Genomic DNA, 20,825 nt, shown 5'->3' with positions numbered 1-20,825 from the left:
TGCTCAGGATAACGTCTAGATGCCTCCCCATGACTTCTGAACCCCTTCTGGCCCTGGCTCCTGCCTGTCTCCCCAGCCTCACATCTCATGCTGCTCTGTCCCCTCTACGCTTGTCTTGTTCATACGTCAGCCACCCCTCCAGCCGCATGGCCACTGCATGACCTCCCACCACCCCCGGACCCTGTCACTCAGGTCAGCTTCTGACCCTCCGAGTGTCGGGGGGATGGTGCCTCCTGTCAGACGGGGGCCCTTCCTCTGGTCACGGAAGTCCATTTCTCCCAGAGCTCCTCTCCCGTCTTCTCCATTTTGTGAGCTGTTCCACTGCTCACCTAGAACACCTCTGTCCAGAACTTTCTGTGGTGATGAATGTGGCCGACACCCACACTGTCCCACATGGCAGCCACTGGGCACCTGAAATGGAGCCCACATGACCAACGAACTGAATTTTTAATTTTCCTTAATGTGAGTTAATTTATATGTAGATGGCCACACATGGCCAGTGGCTTCTGTGCTGGATGGCAGAGACAAAGCTGCAAGCTCACGGGGGCAGAACTGTGGTGACGTCTGCATTGTCACACGCAGGTGCCTGCTCAGTGCTGCACACACGGACGCATGGGTGTGAGGTAAAGAAGTGAATGAGTAAGTTAGTGAACGAATGCAATTCCACCGCAGTGTGGGAGTTCGTAAAGTATATGATTGTCTCAACTAATATGAACTGATAGTGAAAGTAAAATGCAACTGAAAAATAAAAATTTTAAAAGCTTAAAGGAAAAAAGATTTTCAAAACTGGAAAACAACATTGTGGTGTGGGGATCAAGCCCCCATTGGAAACCCTGCCGTTTCTACCACGGGAAAAGCCCTCACCACCCACCACAGACGAGCCCTCTGAAAAGAAGCATGGCCCGAGCCACACGTTCAGAAGCAGAAAGCCAGACGAACCTCCAATTTTGACAGTGAAATCGTGGGCGACCATGCAGTTTCGAGCTGCCAGGTCCCGGTGCACAAACTTCTTTGCGTTCAGGTAGGCCATCCCATCTGCAATCTCAGCTGCCATCTGAATCATCTCGTGCAGGGTCGGGGGAGGGCGGCCGGGATTATTCTGAAGTCAAAACAAGAGGTCGTGTCCAGCAACACTGGGACAGGTGGCCAGGAGGGAGCATCCTGTCGGGTAGCCGGGGCAGCTTACCTCAGCCTCGGGCCGCAGGGAACGGAGGTAGCTCTTCAGGTCTCCATGAGCCATCAACTCCATCACCACCAGCGTTGGCTGGCCCTTGGATACCACCCCCAGGAGGCGGACCTGGAAGCAAGGATGTGGAGGGAGTGGGGAGTCTTGGGTGAGGGTATGTGGGAAGATTTTTGACTCGCCCAGGTCTCCTTGTCTGGTCACACACAGAACCCTGGCCTGTCCGGCTCACATGCCAGGGCCGCCACCCAGGGGAGAAAGAGCAAGGAGGGAGCATTCAGGACTCAGAGTCTGGGGGTTGGGGGCACACACGGGGCTGCCTGCATGTTGAAACATTCTAAGGCAAATCATGGGGTATTCCTTGACGTCTCTGAGCACACACCTCCACCTTCGGGCCTACGCAGTAGCTGTTCCCTCGGCCTGACTCTATCCCGTACATGCCCACACGCTGCCTCTGTATCCTTTCAGTCTTTGTTCAAACACGCTTTCCCCACTCCTGAATTCCCAACCCCCCACCCCTGCTCTCCTTTCTCATTCGCCACAGCAGCATCTCCTAGTCAGGAACCTGTTGGGTTTAGAGTCTGTCTCCACCCACTGTGTTGAAAGCTCCAGAAAGCTGCTGCACCGCAGATGAGAACAGGACTCAGCACAGAGCAAGTGCCCTGCTCATTCGCACAGGGCGAAGATGAAGGGACACAAGGCTCAAGGAGAAACCAGGCGAGGGAAGCAGGGGGCTAGGGAGAGTGTGTGCTGACTGAGAGGCTGCGGGCTGAGGGGCACTGCTGTGTGTTTAAGAGTTAAAAAGGGGCTGAGAGGAGGACGAGATGGAAGACTCCATCCAGAAAGCACTGGGGCAAAAAAGTTTGGCTCCAGGTGAGGAGGACTGGAGAAGGGAGGCCTTCCTCCCACTTTTAGGATGCTTAGAAGGGTAGGGGATGGGCAGGGGGCCCACACCCACCTTTCTCATGGAGCAGAGCAAGACCAGGGAACTGATAGGGAAGCGATAATGGGAAAAAGGAACAGCAACAAGTATCGCTAAAGGAGTGACTTAAAAGGACGCTCTTAGGGAACGAGGGCCTCTGCAGGACTGAGCCCTGGCTCTCAGAGCTGCTACTAAGTTGCTAAACAAGCTGCTAAACTCAGCTCAAATTGAGCCATAACACGCTGGAACAACACAGGGACTTGACCATCTATCTGCTTGTCCTTTTCACACCCTCCTCTGCTTACTGTAACTAACCAAGCCCAGGCGACCCAGCCAGCACCCTTCATCTGCAGGAAAAATGACACTCAGGGGTGTTTATCTCCGCAAACCCTGCCTTTCTTTGTTCTCTGTGCAGACAGTGTAGTTGCTATCTGAATCAGGGTCTCTCAGGTTTCAACTTTTTACTCAAATAAGTGCATCTCGTTCTTTATTGTAGCCCAAACCTCAGCTCTGGTTAACAAAAGCAGACTTTGCACCCAGGGCAAACTCGGGACTCACCACGTGATGGCAGGTGAAGCCTTTCATGACGGAGGCCTCGTTGAGAAACTCGATCCGCTCCCGCAGGCTGGCTGACTCGTTGACTGTCTTCACCGCCACTCGGGTCTCTGCCTCGCCCTTGATGATGTCCTTGGCGTTGCCCTCGTACACCATGCCGAAGGAGCCCTGCCCCAGCTCCCGCAGGAGGGTGATCTTCTCCCGAGGCACCTCCCACTCGTCCGGCACATACACAGAACATGGGAACACTACTCCTCATTTACCTACACAGCATCCTGGGGGGTCCCTCAACCACCCCTGACCCAAGCCCCGCCCCCCAAATGCTTGTTGACTCCTGTGGTCCAGAACCTGTGCTGGGCACACTACCAAGAACAGGACAAGTGTGGGTCCCTGCTATCACGGAGGGGATGGCAAAGGCTCAGAAAGGGGCCACACCCGTCCAGGGTCCTCCAGGAAGTGCCCGCTGAGCCTGCATCCCCATCCTGTCTGTGTGACTCAGAGATGCACAGTCCAAGGGGGCCACTTCCCAACTAAGACTGGTACCGAGGGGCTGGGGGACCACCTGGCCTGTGAAACACTGTCCAGGACCACCTTGCATCCACTGACCCCCCAGGCAGGGGCAGCTACGTCAGTGAGGCCCGGAGAACTGCCCAGCCAAGCACAGCTCTGGGGGCAGACCCACCCAGCCTGGAGTTAACGAGTGGTGGTTTTACGCCACTGTTTGGGGCAGTTTTTTACACAGCAAATAAACACTGACATGCGCATGGAGGCCTCGTAAGAAGAGTCCAGACGCTTCCTGCCTTCCCTGTGCGGCCACTGTGATGCGCCGAACTGGTCCCTCCCCAAAGTCCTCTGCGGAAGTCCTGACCCTATCCTTATAAGAAGAGAAAACTAGGACAATGACACATAGCGGGATGACCATGTGTAGAGGGAGGAAACGGCCTTGCTATCACTCCAGCCACAAAACCTCACTGTCTAGAACCGTGAGAAAATAAAACTCTGCTTTCTAAGCCACCCACCATGTGTGCTACATGCTACAGCAGCCAGAGCCACTCATACAGGCACCAAATACTCACACAAGGACACTGAATCCACAAAGCCCTGCTCCCCAGAGAACTCACAGATGCTCAGTAGAGGTGCCCTGCCTGCCAGGGCCCTGGGCTTGGATCTTTCCCTGTGTGTACGCCTTGGCTCAGGCCTTCCCGAACTCCAGGACCCTCAAAGCAGAAATCCCAGCCCAGACTGGGTGCTCCTGTGCCCTCGGCCTTCGGTGTATTCCCAGAAGGAAGCGGAATGGCTAGCTGCAGAGGCAGCGCTGAGCAGCCCCGAGGCTCAGCTCCCGCTCTCGGATGTGCAACTTCAGTGCCATTCCCAAACGGGGGGAGGAGGCTCCCACGCCTGTGCCCTCCGCACATTCCCACCTGCAGTAACCACTTTTTCTAGTTTCTCTGACTGGATGCTCTGACGTCCGGGGGCCCAGTATGGCCTGGAAGGGCTGTGCTGCTCCCACCCCCGCCCCCAGCTGAGGGGTGGTCCACTCCTAGAGAGGCCAGGACTCACAGGAGCTCCGTGCAAACCAGCCAGTCCAGAGCCCACACCATCTGCTGTCTGGAGCTCTCACCCTCAGCACCACCATCCACCCACCATCACCACTAATCAGCCCAGGGCAGGTGCCCGACAACAGGGCAGCCCCTGTGCCCCAGAGCAGCCGAAATGATACACAAGAGCCAGTCCTGATCCCACTCACCCTGCCTCACCCTTTCCTCCCCACGGAAATCACACTGGCCCAGGTTTCTGCCCCCTCTGCCTCCTGACGGCCCTGGTTGGGGTCCGTGCCTCCTATTTCTCGGGGACTATGAGCGAAAACATCTTCCTTCATGACAGTCACTTCCATGCCTGCATGTCTTATCAGATCCAATAAAACAAATCAGGGGTACCCTTAAAAACACCACCCACCCCTGTATCCCCGGCCAGCATCCTGCTGGGCAATGGTACCCACGCCTCGAAAGTCACTTTTTGATTGCTGCTGCATGAAGCAGTTTAGAAACTAGTGCAACAGACGCCTTCCCCTGGGAAGGCAGCCAGTTCTTTGGTGTGACCAAGGGAAATATGGATGTCAGATGGATGCTCCTGCCCCAGCATCACAATCACTCTCAGCAGCCACCGACAGCAGGTGTGTCCCTGGCACCCACACTGCCTCCCACCTGTTCGATCTTGTCCCTGCTTCTCATCTTACCGATCCACAATCTCCCATTTTGGCTTCCAAATCCCACCTCCTGGCTTGGGCACCAAGTTCAGACACAGCTTTCCAGCTCTGACCCTCAGCACTCTGTCTGGCACAGGCCTCAAGGTCCACACCCCCACAGCTGGGCACCAGGTTCTCAGCCTCCTAGCCCAGCCCAGCCCACGGGTCCCACAACAGCTGGACCAACCCATCCACACAGGTGCCAGTCAGCAGGTGTCTATGGCTGCTCCCGTGAGGGGGTTCTGCAGCAAGGGGCAGGTCTTCAGCTCCAGTGAACAAGAGGGCTGGTCTCAGCCTCTTGGGGTGTCAGCCCTTGGCGTTCACTTGACAATGGTGGCGAAGGAAACCGGACAGTAGGATTCTGGCCACCCACAGGTAAGAGGATGGCACTCACCATCACTGGCACTGAGGTACTCAGGGTTTGAAGAAGCATATAGCGGTCCCAGCGGCCCATCCGGCTGCCTGGAAAAGAAAAAGGGAGGAATTCCGGCTGAGGTTCCCCCAGGCCTTCGCGGGTCCCTGCAGGCCTCCCCAGTGCAGGCAGCAACGGCAACAGCACCCGCGTCCCAGTGCTTTTCTGGGGGCCATCTCGTCCCAGCTCACGAGAAACAACTGTGAAAGTTTGGGGAACTTGCAAGCCAGTTTTTAAATAAACCATCATTCAAAAATAAATTAGATAGGCTTACAATTAAATAAGTTACTTTAAAAGCAAAGATGACGCCATTCGAAACTCACCACTTCCTCATTAGCATACTACCCCTCACTTCGCTCAGCGCTCCGCAGGGTGCCCGCATCGCCTGGCTTCTCACGGGCGCTGCACACACTTGGCAGCGAGGCCACAGGTCGGGGCCCCTGCACACCCCTCCCAGCTCCGCACCCAGGGGCGTCATGTCTGTAGCTTGGAACTGATCATGGTGGGAGTCTTCATACCATGGAAATAGGCAGACACTACAAACTAAGACTGGATTTCCTGTTCTGTTGTTTGTCTGGGTTTGACAAAGTGACAGAAAAAATAATAATGCAGAATAAACTTAAACATGTCATCTGTAGCCATGATGTTGCAAATGGCACGGAACACTGGGCAAATATTAAGTATCTAGGGATTACTACACAGCCGTTCCGCAAAGCCGCTCCTGTGATGGACGAACATGTGCGCCTCTTTCCATTTCTGGCTCTTCAACACAAAACGGACACTCGTCTATCAGCAACCAGAGGCTGGCTACAGACACAAAGGTTCAGGGGAAAAATCAATGGAAGCACTTGGTGAGGAAAATCACAACAAACTGGATGGAATTATCGCCTTACGATCACAGCTGGAAAGTGTGTGCTACTTAGATACAGCCGTATCTACGCCTACGCATCTCTCTAGGTGTGATTTTTCTGCAGAGCCAGTTGTTCCCCACCCACCGCTGCACTGACCTCTTTCTCAGGAACAGGTAAATGCTCCCAATCACGACACTGAAGAGGAAGACAAAGATGAGGGGGCCGATGATAATTTTTGCAATATCTGGTGAGGGGACTACTGAAATACAACAAGAAAACACATGTTTTGTATCAAAATGTGTTCACATCATAAGCCGCATCTACAAAGATAAAGGTGGGCCACACACACTTTTCTCCCACCTTTTGCCCCTGAGGTTGTCTGCTGGTCTCCTGGAACCTATTTCCCAGCAGTCCTGAAACACCACTTGGCTCCTTGGGGCTGGGCAGCAGGCTCAGAGGTCAGTATTCCGGAAGCACACCCTGACCCCTGTTCCACTGCTGGCTGCCAGCCCTCTCTTCCCACCCAGGGCCAGCTTCCCAGCCATGCCACCCGGACGCCACCCACAGCCCCACACTCAGAGGACTGTGCTTTGAGTTTAATAGTCCACAGTCACTATCTTGAAAGACTTAATTTTAAAACAAGGGCCCTGAATTTTCATTTTGTTCTGAGCCCTGCAAATTAAACAGCCTGCCTCGATTCAGAACAGCAGCCCTGACGGATGACAAATCCACCAGGAAGTGCCCTGTGTGCCCTGGAAGGTCCTGCCCCTCCCCACTGGATGGCTGGCCCATGAACCTTGGAAGAACACCACGCAAAATAAAGTGCACATCCCCCAAAGAACCCGTTTGACTACGTAGCTGAAGAAACATTACGCGGCCTTTATTTTTTAAATTCAGGTACAAGGCCGAGTTGTCTGAGATTGTTAACATGCTCATGTCTCCAAATCTTCCAAGCCTAGGAAGAAAATGGGTTTGGAAAAACCAGAGAAGGAATCTGGTCCTCCCGGCCTTTTAATAATAGCAGTTTACTCAATACTCACTAACAGCTAGGCCCTGTTTGAAGTGCTTTGCGTGGCAATCTTATTTAACTGTCCCATAAGCCAAGGCGAAAGGTGCTCCGACTAATGGCAGTTGGCAGGGACGGGAGAGGTCCTGCCCACAGTCCCAGAACTGACCCACAGAACGGCCCATGTTTGACCCCAGCCATCGGAGTGGGCTCTGACCAATGCCCAATGCCCCGCGTTGCCTCTGGGGGCCAACACCAGCCTGAGATGTCTCACCCTCCTGTAGCTCTCCAGTGGAGAGCAAACCGTCAGAGCTGCCTCCAGAGGCTCCTGGCCGGCTGAAGGTCTCCACAAAAGTTTAGTGATCGAATGTGACTCGGGAAATGGAAAGGGTGTAGTCACGTGCAGCTGTGTGTGTGCCGGTGTGTAAACGTTTCTCCTCCCCTCCCTTTTTCCTAAAGAGCAGGAAACCTGGAGGCGACCAAGTGGTTAGGACTCAGCACGATGCGCCCCCATCTCTGCTTCCCAGACCCTACAGTCCTGCTCGCTCCTCAGCTTCCAGTGGCAGCCAAAACTATACTCACAAAAGGGAGGTCCCCTGGGTGCAAAATCCGAAAGAAAGCAGCTCTTGCTTTGGGTCATGCAAGGGCAGGGGCAGCCCCTGCGAGAAAGTGCCTCCTTCAGTTCTGCACCCTGGTGCCTTGCTTCCCTCCTTGTCATATGATAAAGAATATCTTTAAGAGTATAGTTGACCTTTGAGCAACACAGGTTTGAACTGCATGGGTCCTCTTATACGTAGACTGTTTTCAATAAATACACAGTACTGTAAATGTATTTTCTCAACATTTTCTTTTCCTAGCTCACTTTATTGTGAGAATACAGTATATAATACATAGGACATACAAAATGTGTTTGCCGACCGTTTATGTTATCAGTAAGACTTCCTGTTCACAGCAGATTACTAGTTGAGTTTTTGGGGAGGTGAAAGTTACGCAGGGATTTCTGACGGTGCTGGGGGGCCGTGCCCCTTGCCTGGCCATGTGCAAGGGCCGCTGGTCCCCTGAAGTGCGACTGAACTGCCCGGGCTCTGGGCCATTGTGAGTGACACTGTGCTGGGTTTCCTCGAAAATGTATCTTTTTAAAGCATGTCTGACTTTTTCCTTGGGATACATTTCTAGAATAAGGGTTGTGGGCTCAAATAGTAAGAGATCTCTGATAAGGTTTCTAATGCACATTATGTAGGTGCATTAAATACTACATTTTAGCACCGACCAACCGTAAGAAAAAATATCCCATGTGTCTGAACTCTTGGACAGCACTAAGCATTGTAATTACAAAAAAGAAATCAACAAAAACTTTGCCAGTTTGATAAATTGAAAATTACAACTTGTTCTAATCTGCATTTTTCTTTTTTAGTGTGATTTTACGTGAGGTTGGACATTCTTCCTTATGTTTTCTATTTATTTTTACATGGGCTTTCTACATTCTTTGCTTATTTTCGATGTTAGGACATTTGCCTTTTACTCATATAACAGATAAGTGACCCTTGAACAACACCGGAGTTGGGCCTCCAACACCCCCCACAGTTGAAATCTGCATTTAACTTTTGACTCCCCCAAAACTCAACTGCTAATAGCCTATACTTGGTGCGTTCTACATATCATACACCGTATTCTTACAATACAGTGAGCTAGAGAAAAGAAAACATTAATAAGAAAACCACGAGGAAGAGAAAACACATTGCTCTCTTTTTAAAAGATCTGCGTGTACACAGACCTGTGCAGTTCAGGAGTCAGCTCTACCTTCCTTCTGTGTTCAGGGTGTTAACTTTTTGTCCATGTGTTTAAACACCTTTCCCACTCTGAGAGTATTTTCCTTTGAATTTCATCCATGGTGTCCCTGCTTCTTGGAGAGAGACTCCAAATCTTGGACACTCTGAGTAGTAGGAGTGTCTTTGTTATTGATGAGCCTCTTGGAAGACATCTGAGTTCATGTCAGGAGGTGAGGCGACTCGGGATGGGGCCGGTCGCCAGAAGAGCAAGCATGTGACCGGAGGACCGGGGTTGGGGCGTTTCCAGCCAGCCTGCCCTCCAGAGAGGGGCAGGGCTCAAGATTCAGTTCAGTCATGTGGCCAATGATTCGATCAACCACACCTAGGTAGTAAAACCCCAATAAAAACTCCTGACGGCAAGCTGAGAGGATGGACACATCTACATGTCAAGAGGGCGACACAAGGTATCTTGTCGCCCTCCTGGCCCTTGTCCTGTGTGTCTCTTCACTGTAGTGGTCCTGACTTACACCCTTTAAAGTAAAACTGTCTTTGTGATTACAGCACTTTCCTACTTTCCTAAGTTCTGCGGGCCATTCTAGCAAATGATCTAACAGACATGACATAAGAGAAAGGGTCATGGGAATCCCCAAATTTGTGGCCAGTTGGACAGAAGTGCAGGTGGCCTGGAAAACCCCCAAACTTGGACCTGGCATCTCGGTGAGAGCGGTCTCATTGGCAGCTGTGCTCTTGCCCTGGTGGGTTCTGTGGTGACCCCAGTGGGCATCGTCCAAAGCATGGTGCAGGACACCCAGCTGGGGTCAAAACTCTCATCCTGGTCCTGACCCCGAGCAGAGCTACCTTGGCAAGAATAACCCCCACTCTGCACACTCCCATCGTGCCAGGTCTCGGGCATCCATCCAGCCAAGCAGAAGCCATACCTCACCCCTCCCCACCAAGCCCCTGTTCCTCCCCCTGGTCCAGAGCCTCCCCTCCATCCAAGCTGTCTGTCTGTTTCTCATCCCAGAGTCTCGGCTCCGGCCACATGCCAGACTAAACGTCCTCTTTTGCCCTGACTTGTATATTCTTCAGGTCTCGGCCAGCTGGGCACTGGCTCCAGGAAGCACTCCCTGACCAGCTCTGCCTTCCCCACCCCTGCCCACCCTGCTGTGCAGTGTGTCCCGCTGGCCCAGGGGCAGCACTTACAGCGTGAACATCGAGAGCATCCTCCATGGGAGGACATGGCCCATCTAATACCAGAGATTGAAATACCAGTTCAAAGGGGCTGATGTGCTTCTAAGTCTTGTCCTGTTCTAGGCCACATGACCTCCATGATGACATCGAAACCTCCCTTCACCTCCAGACGTGGTCCTACTATTACCCCCACAGACAAATGAGGAAGTACAAGCTCAGAGAGGGCAAGCACCTCACCCCAGTCACACAGCAGCCACTGGTGTAGCCAGAGGTCAAGTCCAGGGCCAGCAGGCCTAGCTTCCAACCTCCCCCCACCATTCTCTGAAATGTTCCCAGCAGCAAGCACAGACCTAGCTCGTCCAAGCTGCCATGCAGACTCACCATAGTCCGTCATGTAAAAATAGGTGGTTTCTGTCCAGGAGCCGTTGCCCGCCAGGGAGGTGGCCCGTATTCGCACGCTGTAATTCCCTGGCAGCAGCCCACGCAGCCTGCAGCCCCGCTCCAGGGCAAAACTCCTGCGGGAGACGCACTGGTGCAGCTCCTGGAAGACAGGAGGGGAGGGGTGGGGGCTGTGCTTCCTGCACTTGTGTGTGCGGCCTGGGGGAGACTGTCACAGACGGGGTCTGCTCAGAAATGACACACAGGGAGTTCTCACTGTCAGTGACAGGCCACCTTCCTTGACCAGAGCCGGCCATCTAGCCTGGGTCACCACATTTAACCCTCGCATCCCCGCGGCTTAGTCTCTCCTCAGAGGTGAGGAAAGTGAGGCCCCAGACAGAGTCGGTGAACTTCTGTTGTAAAGGGCCAGGCAGGAAATATTTTTAGCTTTGAGGGGACAGGTGGTCATTGTCATCAACTCAACCTTGCCGTCAAAAGCAGCAAAAACAGCCAGGAACCAACCCCCAATGTGTAACATCTGTAAACAAACAGGCATTGCCGTGTGTCTATGGGCACGGTGGGGGCGGAGCGCTGAACTCCACGTCATTGACCTGCACCTGCAATGCCCTTCTTCTTCCCATGGTTCCCCAACCACGTAGAGCAGCAGAAGCTGTTCTGAGCCCATGGGCTGCATGAACTCGGGCATGCGCGTGGCTGAGGCAGTGAAATGATACGTGGTAAGGACAGGGCCAGCCTTTCAGCCCCGAACCGTCTGCTTCCAAAACTTCTTGCAACCACTGAGGGATATTTCCACCTGGCCTCCAGAAAGTCCCAGAAGGGCAGGAAAGAAGTGACCCACACCACCAAAATCACATATTAGACCTTTACCTTATACCTGCTGGCCTCTACCTCATTAGAACCAAATGGATACATGGGCTTTAGTGTCTTGAGAATAAATTGAAATTCCCCTCCCTCCCTCCCTTCCCTTTGCACCTTTCTTCCCACCACTAAAACACTGGGGACCTACCTACATGTCTGAAAAGAGATGATAAGCATGCACGCCCCAGTGATAGACACATGTACAGAGGTAAACCCAGAGCTGATTAGGGGAGGTGTGATGCGCTCAGGGCCGGACTGTGAGAACTTTCCAACATGACTTCAGGCTCATAGCGCAGGCAGAGAACTGGCCTGGAAAGTCTCAGGGGCAGCGAAGGAAACGTAAAGACTCCCGTGTTCATCATGTGACACGAGCAGCCAGAAAACAGAGCAGGCAGCGAGCTCCGCTCCAAAGGTTCTTCCAAGAAGGATGAGTCACCAGGCAGAAAGGGACAAATAAGCAAATATAGCAACGAAAGGCAGCAGCTCTCCAGGACAAAGGGGACACCTCCCCCACAACCTCAGTCACTCGCCCAATGGCAAGGGTGCGGATGAGAAGGGCGCATGATGAAAGGAACTAGAACAGGGGTGTCAAACTCATTTTCACTGAGGGCCACGTCAGCTTCACTGTTGTCTTTAAAGGGCTGAATGTAACTTTAACTCCAAACAGCTAAGGAACAGTTACAATTATACAGTCCTAAAATTACATTCGGTAGTTTGAAGGCAACCGCGAGGGCGATGTGGCCCCTGGTGAAAACAAGTTTGACACCCCTGAACTAGAACCGGACACAGCTTTCCCTACAGACACCAAAAGGTTTTTGTAAAAGCTGGCAAGAATTGTGTGCCCTGGCTGGTATGGCTCAGTGGATTGAGTGCCGGCCTGCAAACCAAAGGGTCACGGGTTCGATTCCCAGTCAGGGCACATGTCTGGGTTGCAGGCCAGGTCCCCAATAGGGGGCACACAATGACCTACACATATACTGCCTATAAAAATCCCACCTCAGGACCAAAGACCCACACGGACTGAAAGTGAAGGGTTGAAAAAAAATATTCCAAGCAAATAGACAGGAAAAAAAAGCCGGGGTAGCAATACTCATGTCAGACAAAACAGACTTCAAAACAAAGGCCATAAAAAGAGACAGAGAAGGACACTTCATAATACTCAAGGGACGAATCCACCAAAAAGACATAAACATTGTAAATGTATATGCAACCAAGATTATAGCACCCAAATATACTAAGAAAATCTTGTAGGACTTCAAGAAATATATAGACAGCAACACACTTATAGAAGGAAATTTTAACTCCCACTGTCAACAATGGAAACATCTTCCAAACAAAACATCAACAAGGATACAAAGCTCTGAACCACGTCCTAGAGCAAATGGACCTAATGGATACATATTGAGCCCTTCATCCCAAAGAAGCAAAATACACATTCTTTTCAAATGCACATGAAACATTTTCAAAGACAGACCACAGGATAGGATGCAAAACAAGCCTCAATGTATTCAAGAAAATTGAAATCACATTGAGCATTTTCCTGGACCACAAGGGCCTGAAATTGGACACCAACCTCAAGACTAAAACTCAAAAACATTCAAATTGATGTAGACTGAACAGTATAATATTAAATAATGAATGCGTTAATACTGAGATCAAGGAAAAATAAAAAATTCTGGAAACAAATGAAAATGAACCCACAACAGTCTGAAATCTGTAAGGCACAGTGAAGGGGGTCCTGACGGGGAAGTGCACAGCATCACGAGTTTACCTTAAAAAGAGAAATATTTCAAATAAACAACATGACCCTACAACTACAAGAACTGGAAGAACAACAACAAACAAAGCCCAGAGGGAGTAGAAGGAAGGAAATAATATCAGTGCAGAATTAAACAACAGAGAAACTAAAAGAACAATTCAAAGGATCCATAAATCCAGGAGCTGGTTCTTTGAAAAGATAAAAAAATCGACAAGCCTTAATCCAGACGCATCAAGAAAAAAGAGAAGACCCAAATAAACAAGATCAGAAACAAAAGAGAAAAAATGACAATGGATACAACAGAAACACAAAGTACTGTAAGAAATCACCACAAACAACTATATGCCAAGAATTGAAAACCTGGATGAAATGGACAGCCCCTAGAAACATAATTTTCCAAAACTGAACCAAGAAGAAGGAGAAAGCCTGAAGACTGATAGAAGCTAGTAAATTTGAAGCAATAATAAAGAAAACTCCTGGCACACCAAAGGCCTGAGCCAGATGGCTTCATAGGACAATTTTACATTTAAGAAAGAGTGAACCCCAATCCTTCTTAAACTATTCCAAAAAATCCAAAAAGAGGGAAGACTCCCAAACCTTTTTTATGAGGCCGGTTATCTTCCTAATCCCCGACCCAGATAAAGACACAACAAAGAAAGAAAGCTTCAGGCCACTATCACTGATGAACATAAATGTAAAAATACTCAACAAACTATCGGCAAACCACATCCAGTAATACATTAGAAAGATCATACACCACGATCAAGTGGGATTCCCCCCAGGGATGCAAGGATGGCACGATATTCGCAAATCAATAAATGTGATACACCACATAAACAAAAGGAAAGACAAATTACATGATCACATCAAGAGATGTAGAAAAGGCATTTGATAAAGTACAGCACCCATTTTTGAAAAAAACACTCAGCAAAGTAGAAGTAGAGGGAGCATTTCTTAACATAGTAAAGGCCATATACGAGAATCCTACAGCCAACGTCATGCTCAGTGGGCAAAAACTTAAAGCTTTCACACTAAGATCAGGAACAAGACAAGGATGCCCACTTTCACCACTGCTATTCAACATGTTGGAAGTCCTAGCCACAGCAATTGGACAAGAACAAGAAATAGAAGGCATCCAAATTGGAAAGGAGGAAGCGAAACTGGCAGTGTTTGCAGATGACATGACAGTGTGCATAGAAAACCCTACAGACTCCACCAAAGAACTACTCAACCTAGTAAGTGAATTTGACTGACCAATGGGATGCAAAGTCAACATCCAGAAATCGAAGGCATTTTTGTATACTAACAACAAAATATCAGAAACAAAAATTAGGGGGAAAATCCCATTTGCTAGAGCAACAAGAAAAATAAAGTACCTAAGAATAAACCTAACCAAGGATGGAAAAGACCTGTACTCAGAAAACTACACGATAGTGAAGAAAGGAACTAAGGAAGGCACAAACAAATGGAAGCATGTACCATGTTCATGGATTGGAAGAATTAGTATCATCAAAATGTCCATTCTATCCAAAGCAACTTACAGATTCAACACAATTCCTATTAAAATACCAATGACATATTTTACAGACATAGAGCAAACATTTCAAAAATTTATATGAAACTATAAACGACCCTGAATAGACACAGCAATTTTGAGAAGGAAGAACAAAGTAGGAGGGATCACAATATCTGACATCAAACTATATTACAAGGCCACTGTTATCAAAGCAGCCTATGACTGGCATGAGAACAGACACTGTCTTCTGTTCCATTTCTCTCTCACATCAATGTTTCTCTCCCTCCCTCTCTCTCTCCTGCTGTTTCTCTCTTTCTGTAAAAATCAGTAAGCATGTCCTTAGGTGAGAATTAAAACAAATAAATAAATACCTGTGCATCCACCTGTTTTTTGGATATACCATTTTCTATGTATCCATTTCCAACAGACATACATCTTGTATGTGTGCACTTTTTGCTGCAGATGAAAATCTTATCAATAAAGTTTTTATCCCCCCCTCATTCTGAATTATTTCTTTGGGACAGATGGGATTAACATACACAGGTTAAGATACTAACAAGTCTGGCAACAATGACCCTCCATGAGTCATGCCTCTCTGTCTGCAACCCTGAGAGGCCCCTCCTGCACTGATGCTGGGTTGGCCACTGTACTCACACTGAGCACATTCTTCTTCATTTCTTTTTACAACCCTCTGCAGCTGTATAAAAACAGGCCTCAGGCCAGATTCTGACCACAGGCCTGTAGTTTGATGATTTCAGTTTTAAATCATTGTCAAAGCTGAATATTGGGGCACCAAGAGTAGAGGTGGTCCCAGGAGGGGTCAACAGTGGGAAGCCCACCTGTTCTTTCTGGCTTGGGGAAGCCATACTATGCTCACCTGGTTACAGAATCACCAAAGGTCCAAGAAAATCAGGCAGTTCCAGGTACTGGCAAACTATGGCCCACAAGCTATATCTGGCCCACTGCTTGCTTTTGTAAATAAAGTTTTATTGGGACTTCTGACCAAGATGGAGGAGTAAGTAGATACACTTTGCCTCCTTTTCTGACAAGCAAAAGAAGGACAACAACAAATTTAAAAACAAAAAACAACCACAATTACCAGAAAATTGAACTGTATGGAAGCCCAACAACCAAGGAGTTAAAGAAAAAACATTCACCTGGACTGCTAGGAGGGGTGGAGATGGGCAGCCAAGGCAGTGACTGGATGACCAGGTGGGCAAGGTAGCAGCTGGAGGACCGGGCAGTCCTACATTTGCATGCAGATAAACTGGGAGGAACAACTGGGGAGCCATGCAGACCACGAAACCCAGAGTTCCAGCACCAGGCAAATAAAGCCTCAAAACCTCTGACTGTAAAAACACTTGGGGGTTGCAGCAGTGGGAGAAACTCCCAGCCTCACAGGAGAGTTTGTTGGAGAGACCCACTGGATCCTAGAATGTACACAAGCCCACCCACCTGAGAATCAGCATCAGAAGGGTCCAATTTGCTGTGGGAAGCAGGGGAAGTGATTGAAATTGGGCCCAGAGCCAAGCAAGTGGCATTATTCCCTCTCTGACCCCTCCCCCACACACAGTACCACAAAGCAGCAACACGGGTTGCCCGGCCCTGGTGAATACCTAAGGTTCCGTCTCTTAGAATGTAACAGGCACACTGAGACAAAAAAAAATATGGCCCAAATGAAAGAAGAGATCAAAGCTCTAAACACAGAACTAAGCAATGAAGAGATAGCCAACCTATCAGAGTCAAAAACACCAGTAATCAGGATGCTCACAGAAATGGCTGAGTATGGTCGTAAAATACAGGAAGAAGTAAAGGCTATGTAAAGTGAAATAAAGAAAAATATACAAGGAATCAACAGTGAAAAAAACCAGGACTCAAATCAACGATTTGGAGCACAAGGAAGAAATAAGCATTCAACCAGAACAGAATGAAGAAACAAGGATTCAAAAAACTGAGCAGAAACTTAAGAACCTCCAGGACAACTTGAAACATTGCAACATCTGAATCACAGGGGTGCCAGAAGGAGAAGAGGAAGAGCAAGAAATGGAAAACTTATTTTAACAAATAATGGAGAACTTCCCCAATTGGGCAAAGGAAATAGACTTCCAGGAAGCTCAGAGAGTCCCAAAGAAGTTGGACCCAAGGAAACACACACAAGGCACATCATAATTACATTAGCCAAGATTAAAGATGAGGAGAGAATCTTAAAAGCAGTGAGAGAAAAGGAGAGAGTTATCTACAAAGGCGTTCCCATAAGAATATCAGCTGATTTCTCAAAAGAAACCTTGCAGGCAAGAAGGGGCTGGAAAGAAGCATTCAAAGTCATGAAAGGCAGGGACCTACATCCAAGATTACTCTGTCCAGCAAAGCTATCATTTAGAATGGGAGGGCACATAAAGTGCTGCTCAGATAAGATGAAGTTAAAGGAGTTCATCATCACCAAGCCCTTATTCTATGAAATGTTAAAGGGACTTATCTAAGAAAAAGAAGATAATCAAAAATATGAACAGTAAAACGACAACAAACTCACAACTAGTAACTACTGAACTTAAAAACATAAATAAAAACAAAAACAAACTAAGCAAACAACTAGAATAGGAACAGAATCACAGAAATGGAGACCACATGGAGGGTTATCAGTGGGGAGGGGGAAGAGGTAGAGTGAATAAGAAGCATAAATGGTAGGTACAGAATACACAGGGAGAAGTCAAGAATAGTACAGGAGACGGAGAAGCCAAAGAACTTAGACGTACGACCCATAGGCATCAACTGAGGGGGGTGGGGAATGCGGGTGGGAAGCGGGGTGCAGAGCAGAGGGGAATAAAGGAGAGAAAAAATGGGACAATTATAATAGCACAATCAATAAAATATATTAAAAAATAAAGCTTTATTGGCACATGCCACACCCATTCATTTATACATCATTTATATGGTGGTTTTTATGCTATGATGGCAGAGTTGAGTATTTGCAACAGAGACTGGCCACAAAGCCGAACATATTTACTAGCTGGCCCTCTACCACTGCCAACCCTGGAGAGACTCGGGTTTGTATCCTGACTCTATTCTTATGGCTTTGGACACAACTTAAATTCTAGAAGCCTCAGTACAAAGCTCACTGAGTTATTCTGAGCATTTACTCCACTCCATCAGATCCAAGGGGCATATCGTCTTCACATTTTGACATTTCTAGAATTGGAACACATCTTAGAGGTAAAGCCACCTCACAGTTAGAGGTGGCAGTATCTTTTTTTGTTTTTTAGTGGTCCTTAAAAATAACACAGCCTCTAATCACTTCTCAGATGTGATTAAATACAATAAATGAGATACTGTATGTAAAGACCTCAGCGTGTGCACGGCACACAGTGAGCCCTCAGGGTGGCTTGGCTGCTGTTCTTAGATCCCCTGTCATGTGCATCTCGGCGCTCACCCCTCACCCTGCACAATGCCTGAAAGACAGGCACCCAACAAAAGTCACTTATTACGGTTTTTAGTTATGTATTTCCAGACTCAGACAACCCTTTAAATTGAGATGAGTCTGCTCTCATGCCAGAAGGACAAATGCAGGCCGCTATCGTTCAACTCATCGGGCAGACCTGAAAAGCAACATGAGAAACTACTGAACAGAGTTTGTGGACTGGAATTTCTGCCCCACCTCCCTGGAAAGTTACGTATCAAGGCTTTGAGTCCTAACTGGGAAGCATCTAACAAAAGAAGTGTTTGGGCCAGAATTTGAGGGAAGGGAGGAAGTATCAACAGCAGCCTTGCGGGCTCCTGCCCAGGTGTCAAGGGTCTTACCTCATCGCCGTATCGCCGGTAACTCACTTCATAAAGCACAATCAGTCCGTTGGGCTGCTTGGGCTCCTGCCACATCAAATGGACGCCATTGCTCTCGATTTCATGGGTCACAGGGCCAACAATGTCATCTGCCTTGGCTGTAAGGTGCAGTGGTTGTTAGAGGCAGGGACTTGACCTTCGATTAAATCCTACCTCACCACGTAGCAACTTTCGAGCTTGAGTTGGTTACATAATCTCCTATATCCCACTTCCCTTGTTGGAGAAAGAACACGTGAGACTCACCTCACAGGACTGTCCACATACCTATGTCTGTCTGTCTGTCTTATGTTCCACTAGTTCTGTGTCTCTGGAGAACCCACTACATGTACGTATTTCTTATTTTTTCTTATGGCTTGTGTGTATTTTTTCATGTTTATATGCCAGCTCTGTATGACCAGTGTAACTAAAAATAAAATAGGCAACCTTGATGGACCTTGAGAGCATTATGCCACATGAAATAGGTCACACAGAGAGATAAACACTGTGTGATCTCACACACAGAATCCGGGAAAGCTGAACAGAGAGCACACTGCTGGCTTCGAGGGGCTGGGTGGTGGGAAAATGGGGAGATGGTGGTCAAGGGTAAAACTCCCATTTGTGAGATTAATAATGTACAGCACAGTGATTATAGTTAGCAGTATTGTATTGTGTACTGAGAGTGTAGAACTTAAATGTTCTCACTGCAAACACACACACACACACAAAACCGGTAACAGTGTGATCTGACGGGGGTGTCCATTGCCATCATGGTGGCAGACACAGTTCAATCAGAGTGCACGTGCGAGGGGGTCAATCAGCATGTTGCACACTGTGTTAGAGGACTTATATGACGTTATACGTCAACTGTACCTCCATGAGGCTGGGGAAAACTAACAGTAAATGACAAATGATAAAGGCAAATATGTTAAGGAGGGGAGAGGGCTTCTGCTTGGGCAACATGGGTGCCCAGCCCTGTGAGGTGCCGCCCACCTTCGGGCATGGTCCTGGCGCTGACGTAGGCTGCCACGCTGCATCGTTCCTCGGGGGCATCTTGGTTGCAAGCCTGCAGCTCGATTCGATAGCCAGTGAAGTGGCGCAGGCCGGAGATGACCAGTGACTCTTTGTTCACCACCTTCTCAAAGGGCCGGTGCTCCTCCGAGTCCGTGGGGGTGCTGGTAGAGGAGGTATTGGGGAAACCGGGGGCTGTGGGCACGGCCGTCGTCACATTGCCCTCTTCACCAAGGGCCCTGCGTTTCCTTGATGGCCTGTCATGACAACAGGACACACACAGTCAGGCCAGCGCCACCTGTAAGTAAATGCTCCTGGAGAAGGCCAGGCTTAAAGTGAAGGCTGTGGAGCCAGGGATTCGAAGGAGCAGGCGAATTAAAGTGCAAATTGCTGGGAATTACAACCTAGAGCAGCTTTTGAGATGTCCTTAGAAGCGTTGGAAGGATGTATAGGGAGGCCCACCCAGTTAGGGCTGGGAACGTCAGGACCACCGTCCCAACACGCAAGGAGCCTGCCCTCAGTGGGTGTGATTCAGGTTCCCATTTTGCAGAGTTAACAGACCAGCCAGGGTCAGTGTTAAAAATAAGACGCCGAAAGCCTATAAGGGTCAAGCTTTTCAGGAAGCCCTGCCAAATGGCATTTGCCCACAACTCTGAGCTACTGACCATCAGTTTAAAAAGGAGAAACGCGTCTTTCAAGTCTTACAACCCACTAGGGTGCCTGCAAATTTGAGTGACTTAACTTCAGTTGTTAGCAAAAGAACTTCACCAGGGAGGCTGGTCCCAGTAACTCCACAGAAACACCCATGCAACCGATACATTCTTTCCCCTTAAAACGTTATATTGAAAAATCTAGATGTTGGTAGCCTAAAAGTTTAGAAATACTAAAATATACATATATATAAAGAAAATTCTAATGACTCATCTTTCCAATGCCTGCTGTTTCCTGTGGGAGATGTTCTTCCTAGAAATATGATGTGTGACTGTGATGAGGACCAAGTTAGTTTTATAATACACTTTGTTCACTTGTACTAGGAGCATTTATCAAACATCTTCCTGAAAACATAGTATATTCGGTAGAACACAATTTACGTTTTTTCTTTTTCAGTGTGAAATGAGGATTTTTCTCCTCGTTATGGAAGTAACATGCTGTTGCAGAGAACTTGGGGAGCTGTACAGTCCAGTTCATGTGCCCAGTCCCATTCCTTTTTGCTATTATAAGTATTGCTTGGATCGTTGTCTGGTGGTCTTATTAGGTCCTAAACAGATTCCTAGAAGAGAATCACTAGGTCATGCCTCTTAATACGCTCAGTTAAATTCCTATCTGGATGGACCCTGA

The 20,825-nt window shown here is 48.6% G+C and overlaps 1 protein-coding gene across 2 annotated transcripts in view; it reads right to left on the bottom strand.

The window, feature by feature from the left end:
* The window catches only part of INSR (insulin receptor), a 160,742-nt gene that overhangs the window by 14,800 nt on the left and 125,117 nt on the right, over nucleotides 1–20,825 (bottom strand). For both annotated transcript variants that reach the window (XM_037046955.1, XM_037046956.1), the window contains 8 exons: nucleotides 19,470–19,744; nucleotides 18,462–18,598; nucleotides 10,516–10,675; nucleotides 6,325–6,427; nucleotides 5,300–5,367; nucleotides 2,664–2,908; nucleotides 1,187–1,297; nucleotides 940–1,099 (listed from right to left, as the gene is read on the bottom strand). In XM_037046955.1, coding sequence (XP_036902850.1) covers nucleotides 940–1,099; nucleotides 1,187–1,297; nucleotides 2,664–2,908; nucleotides 5,300–5,367; nucleotides 6,325–6,427; nucleotides 10,516–10,675; nucleotides 18,462–18,598; nucleotides 19,470–19,744 — 1,259 coding nt within the window. The remainder of the gene's footprint in view (nucleotides 1–939; nucleotides 1,100–1,186; nucleotides 1,298–2,663; nucleotides 2,909–5,299; nucleotides 5,368–6,324; nucleotides 6,428–10,515; nucleotides 10,676–18,461; nucleotides 18,599–19,469; nucleotides 19,745–20,825) is intronic.

This window comes from Sturnira hondurensis, unplaced genomic scaffold, assembly GCF_014824575.4.
Source record: "Sturnira hondurensis isolate 20B ecotype Veracruz unplaced genomic scaffold, ASM1482457v3 Scaffold0005329, whole genome shotgun sequence".
NCBI lineage: Eukaryota > Metazoa > Chordata > Mammalia > Chiroptera > Phyllostomidae > Sturnira > Sturnira hondurensis.
Note: the sequence above shows the minus strand (reverse complement) of the source record. Positions and strands in the feature narration are given on the sequence as shown.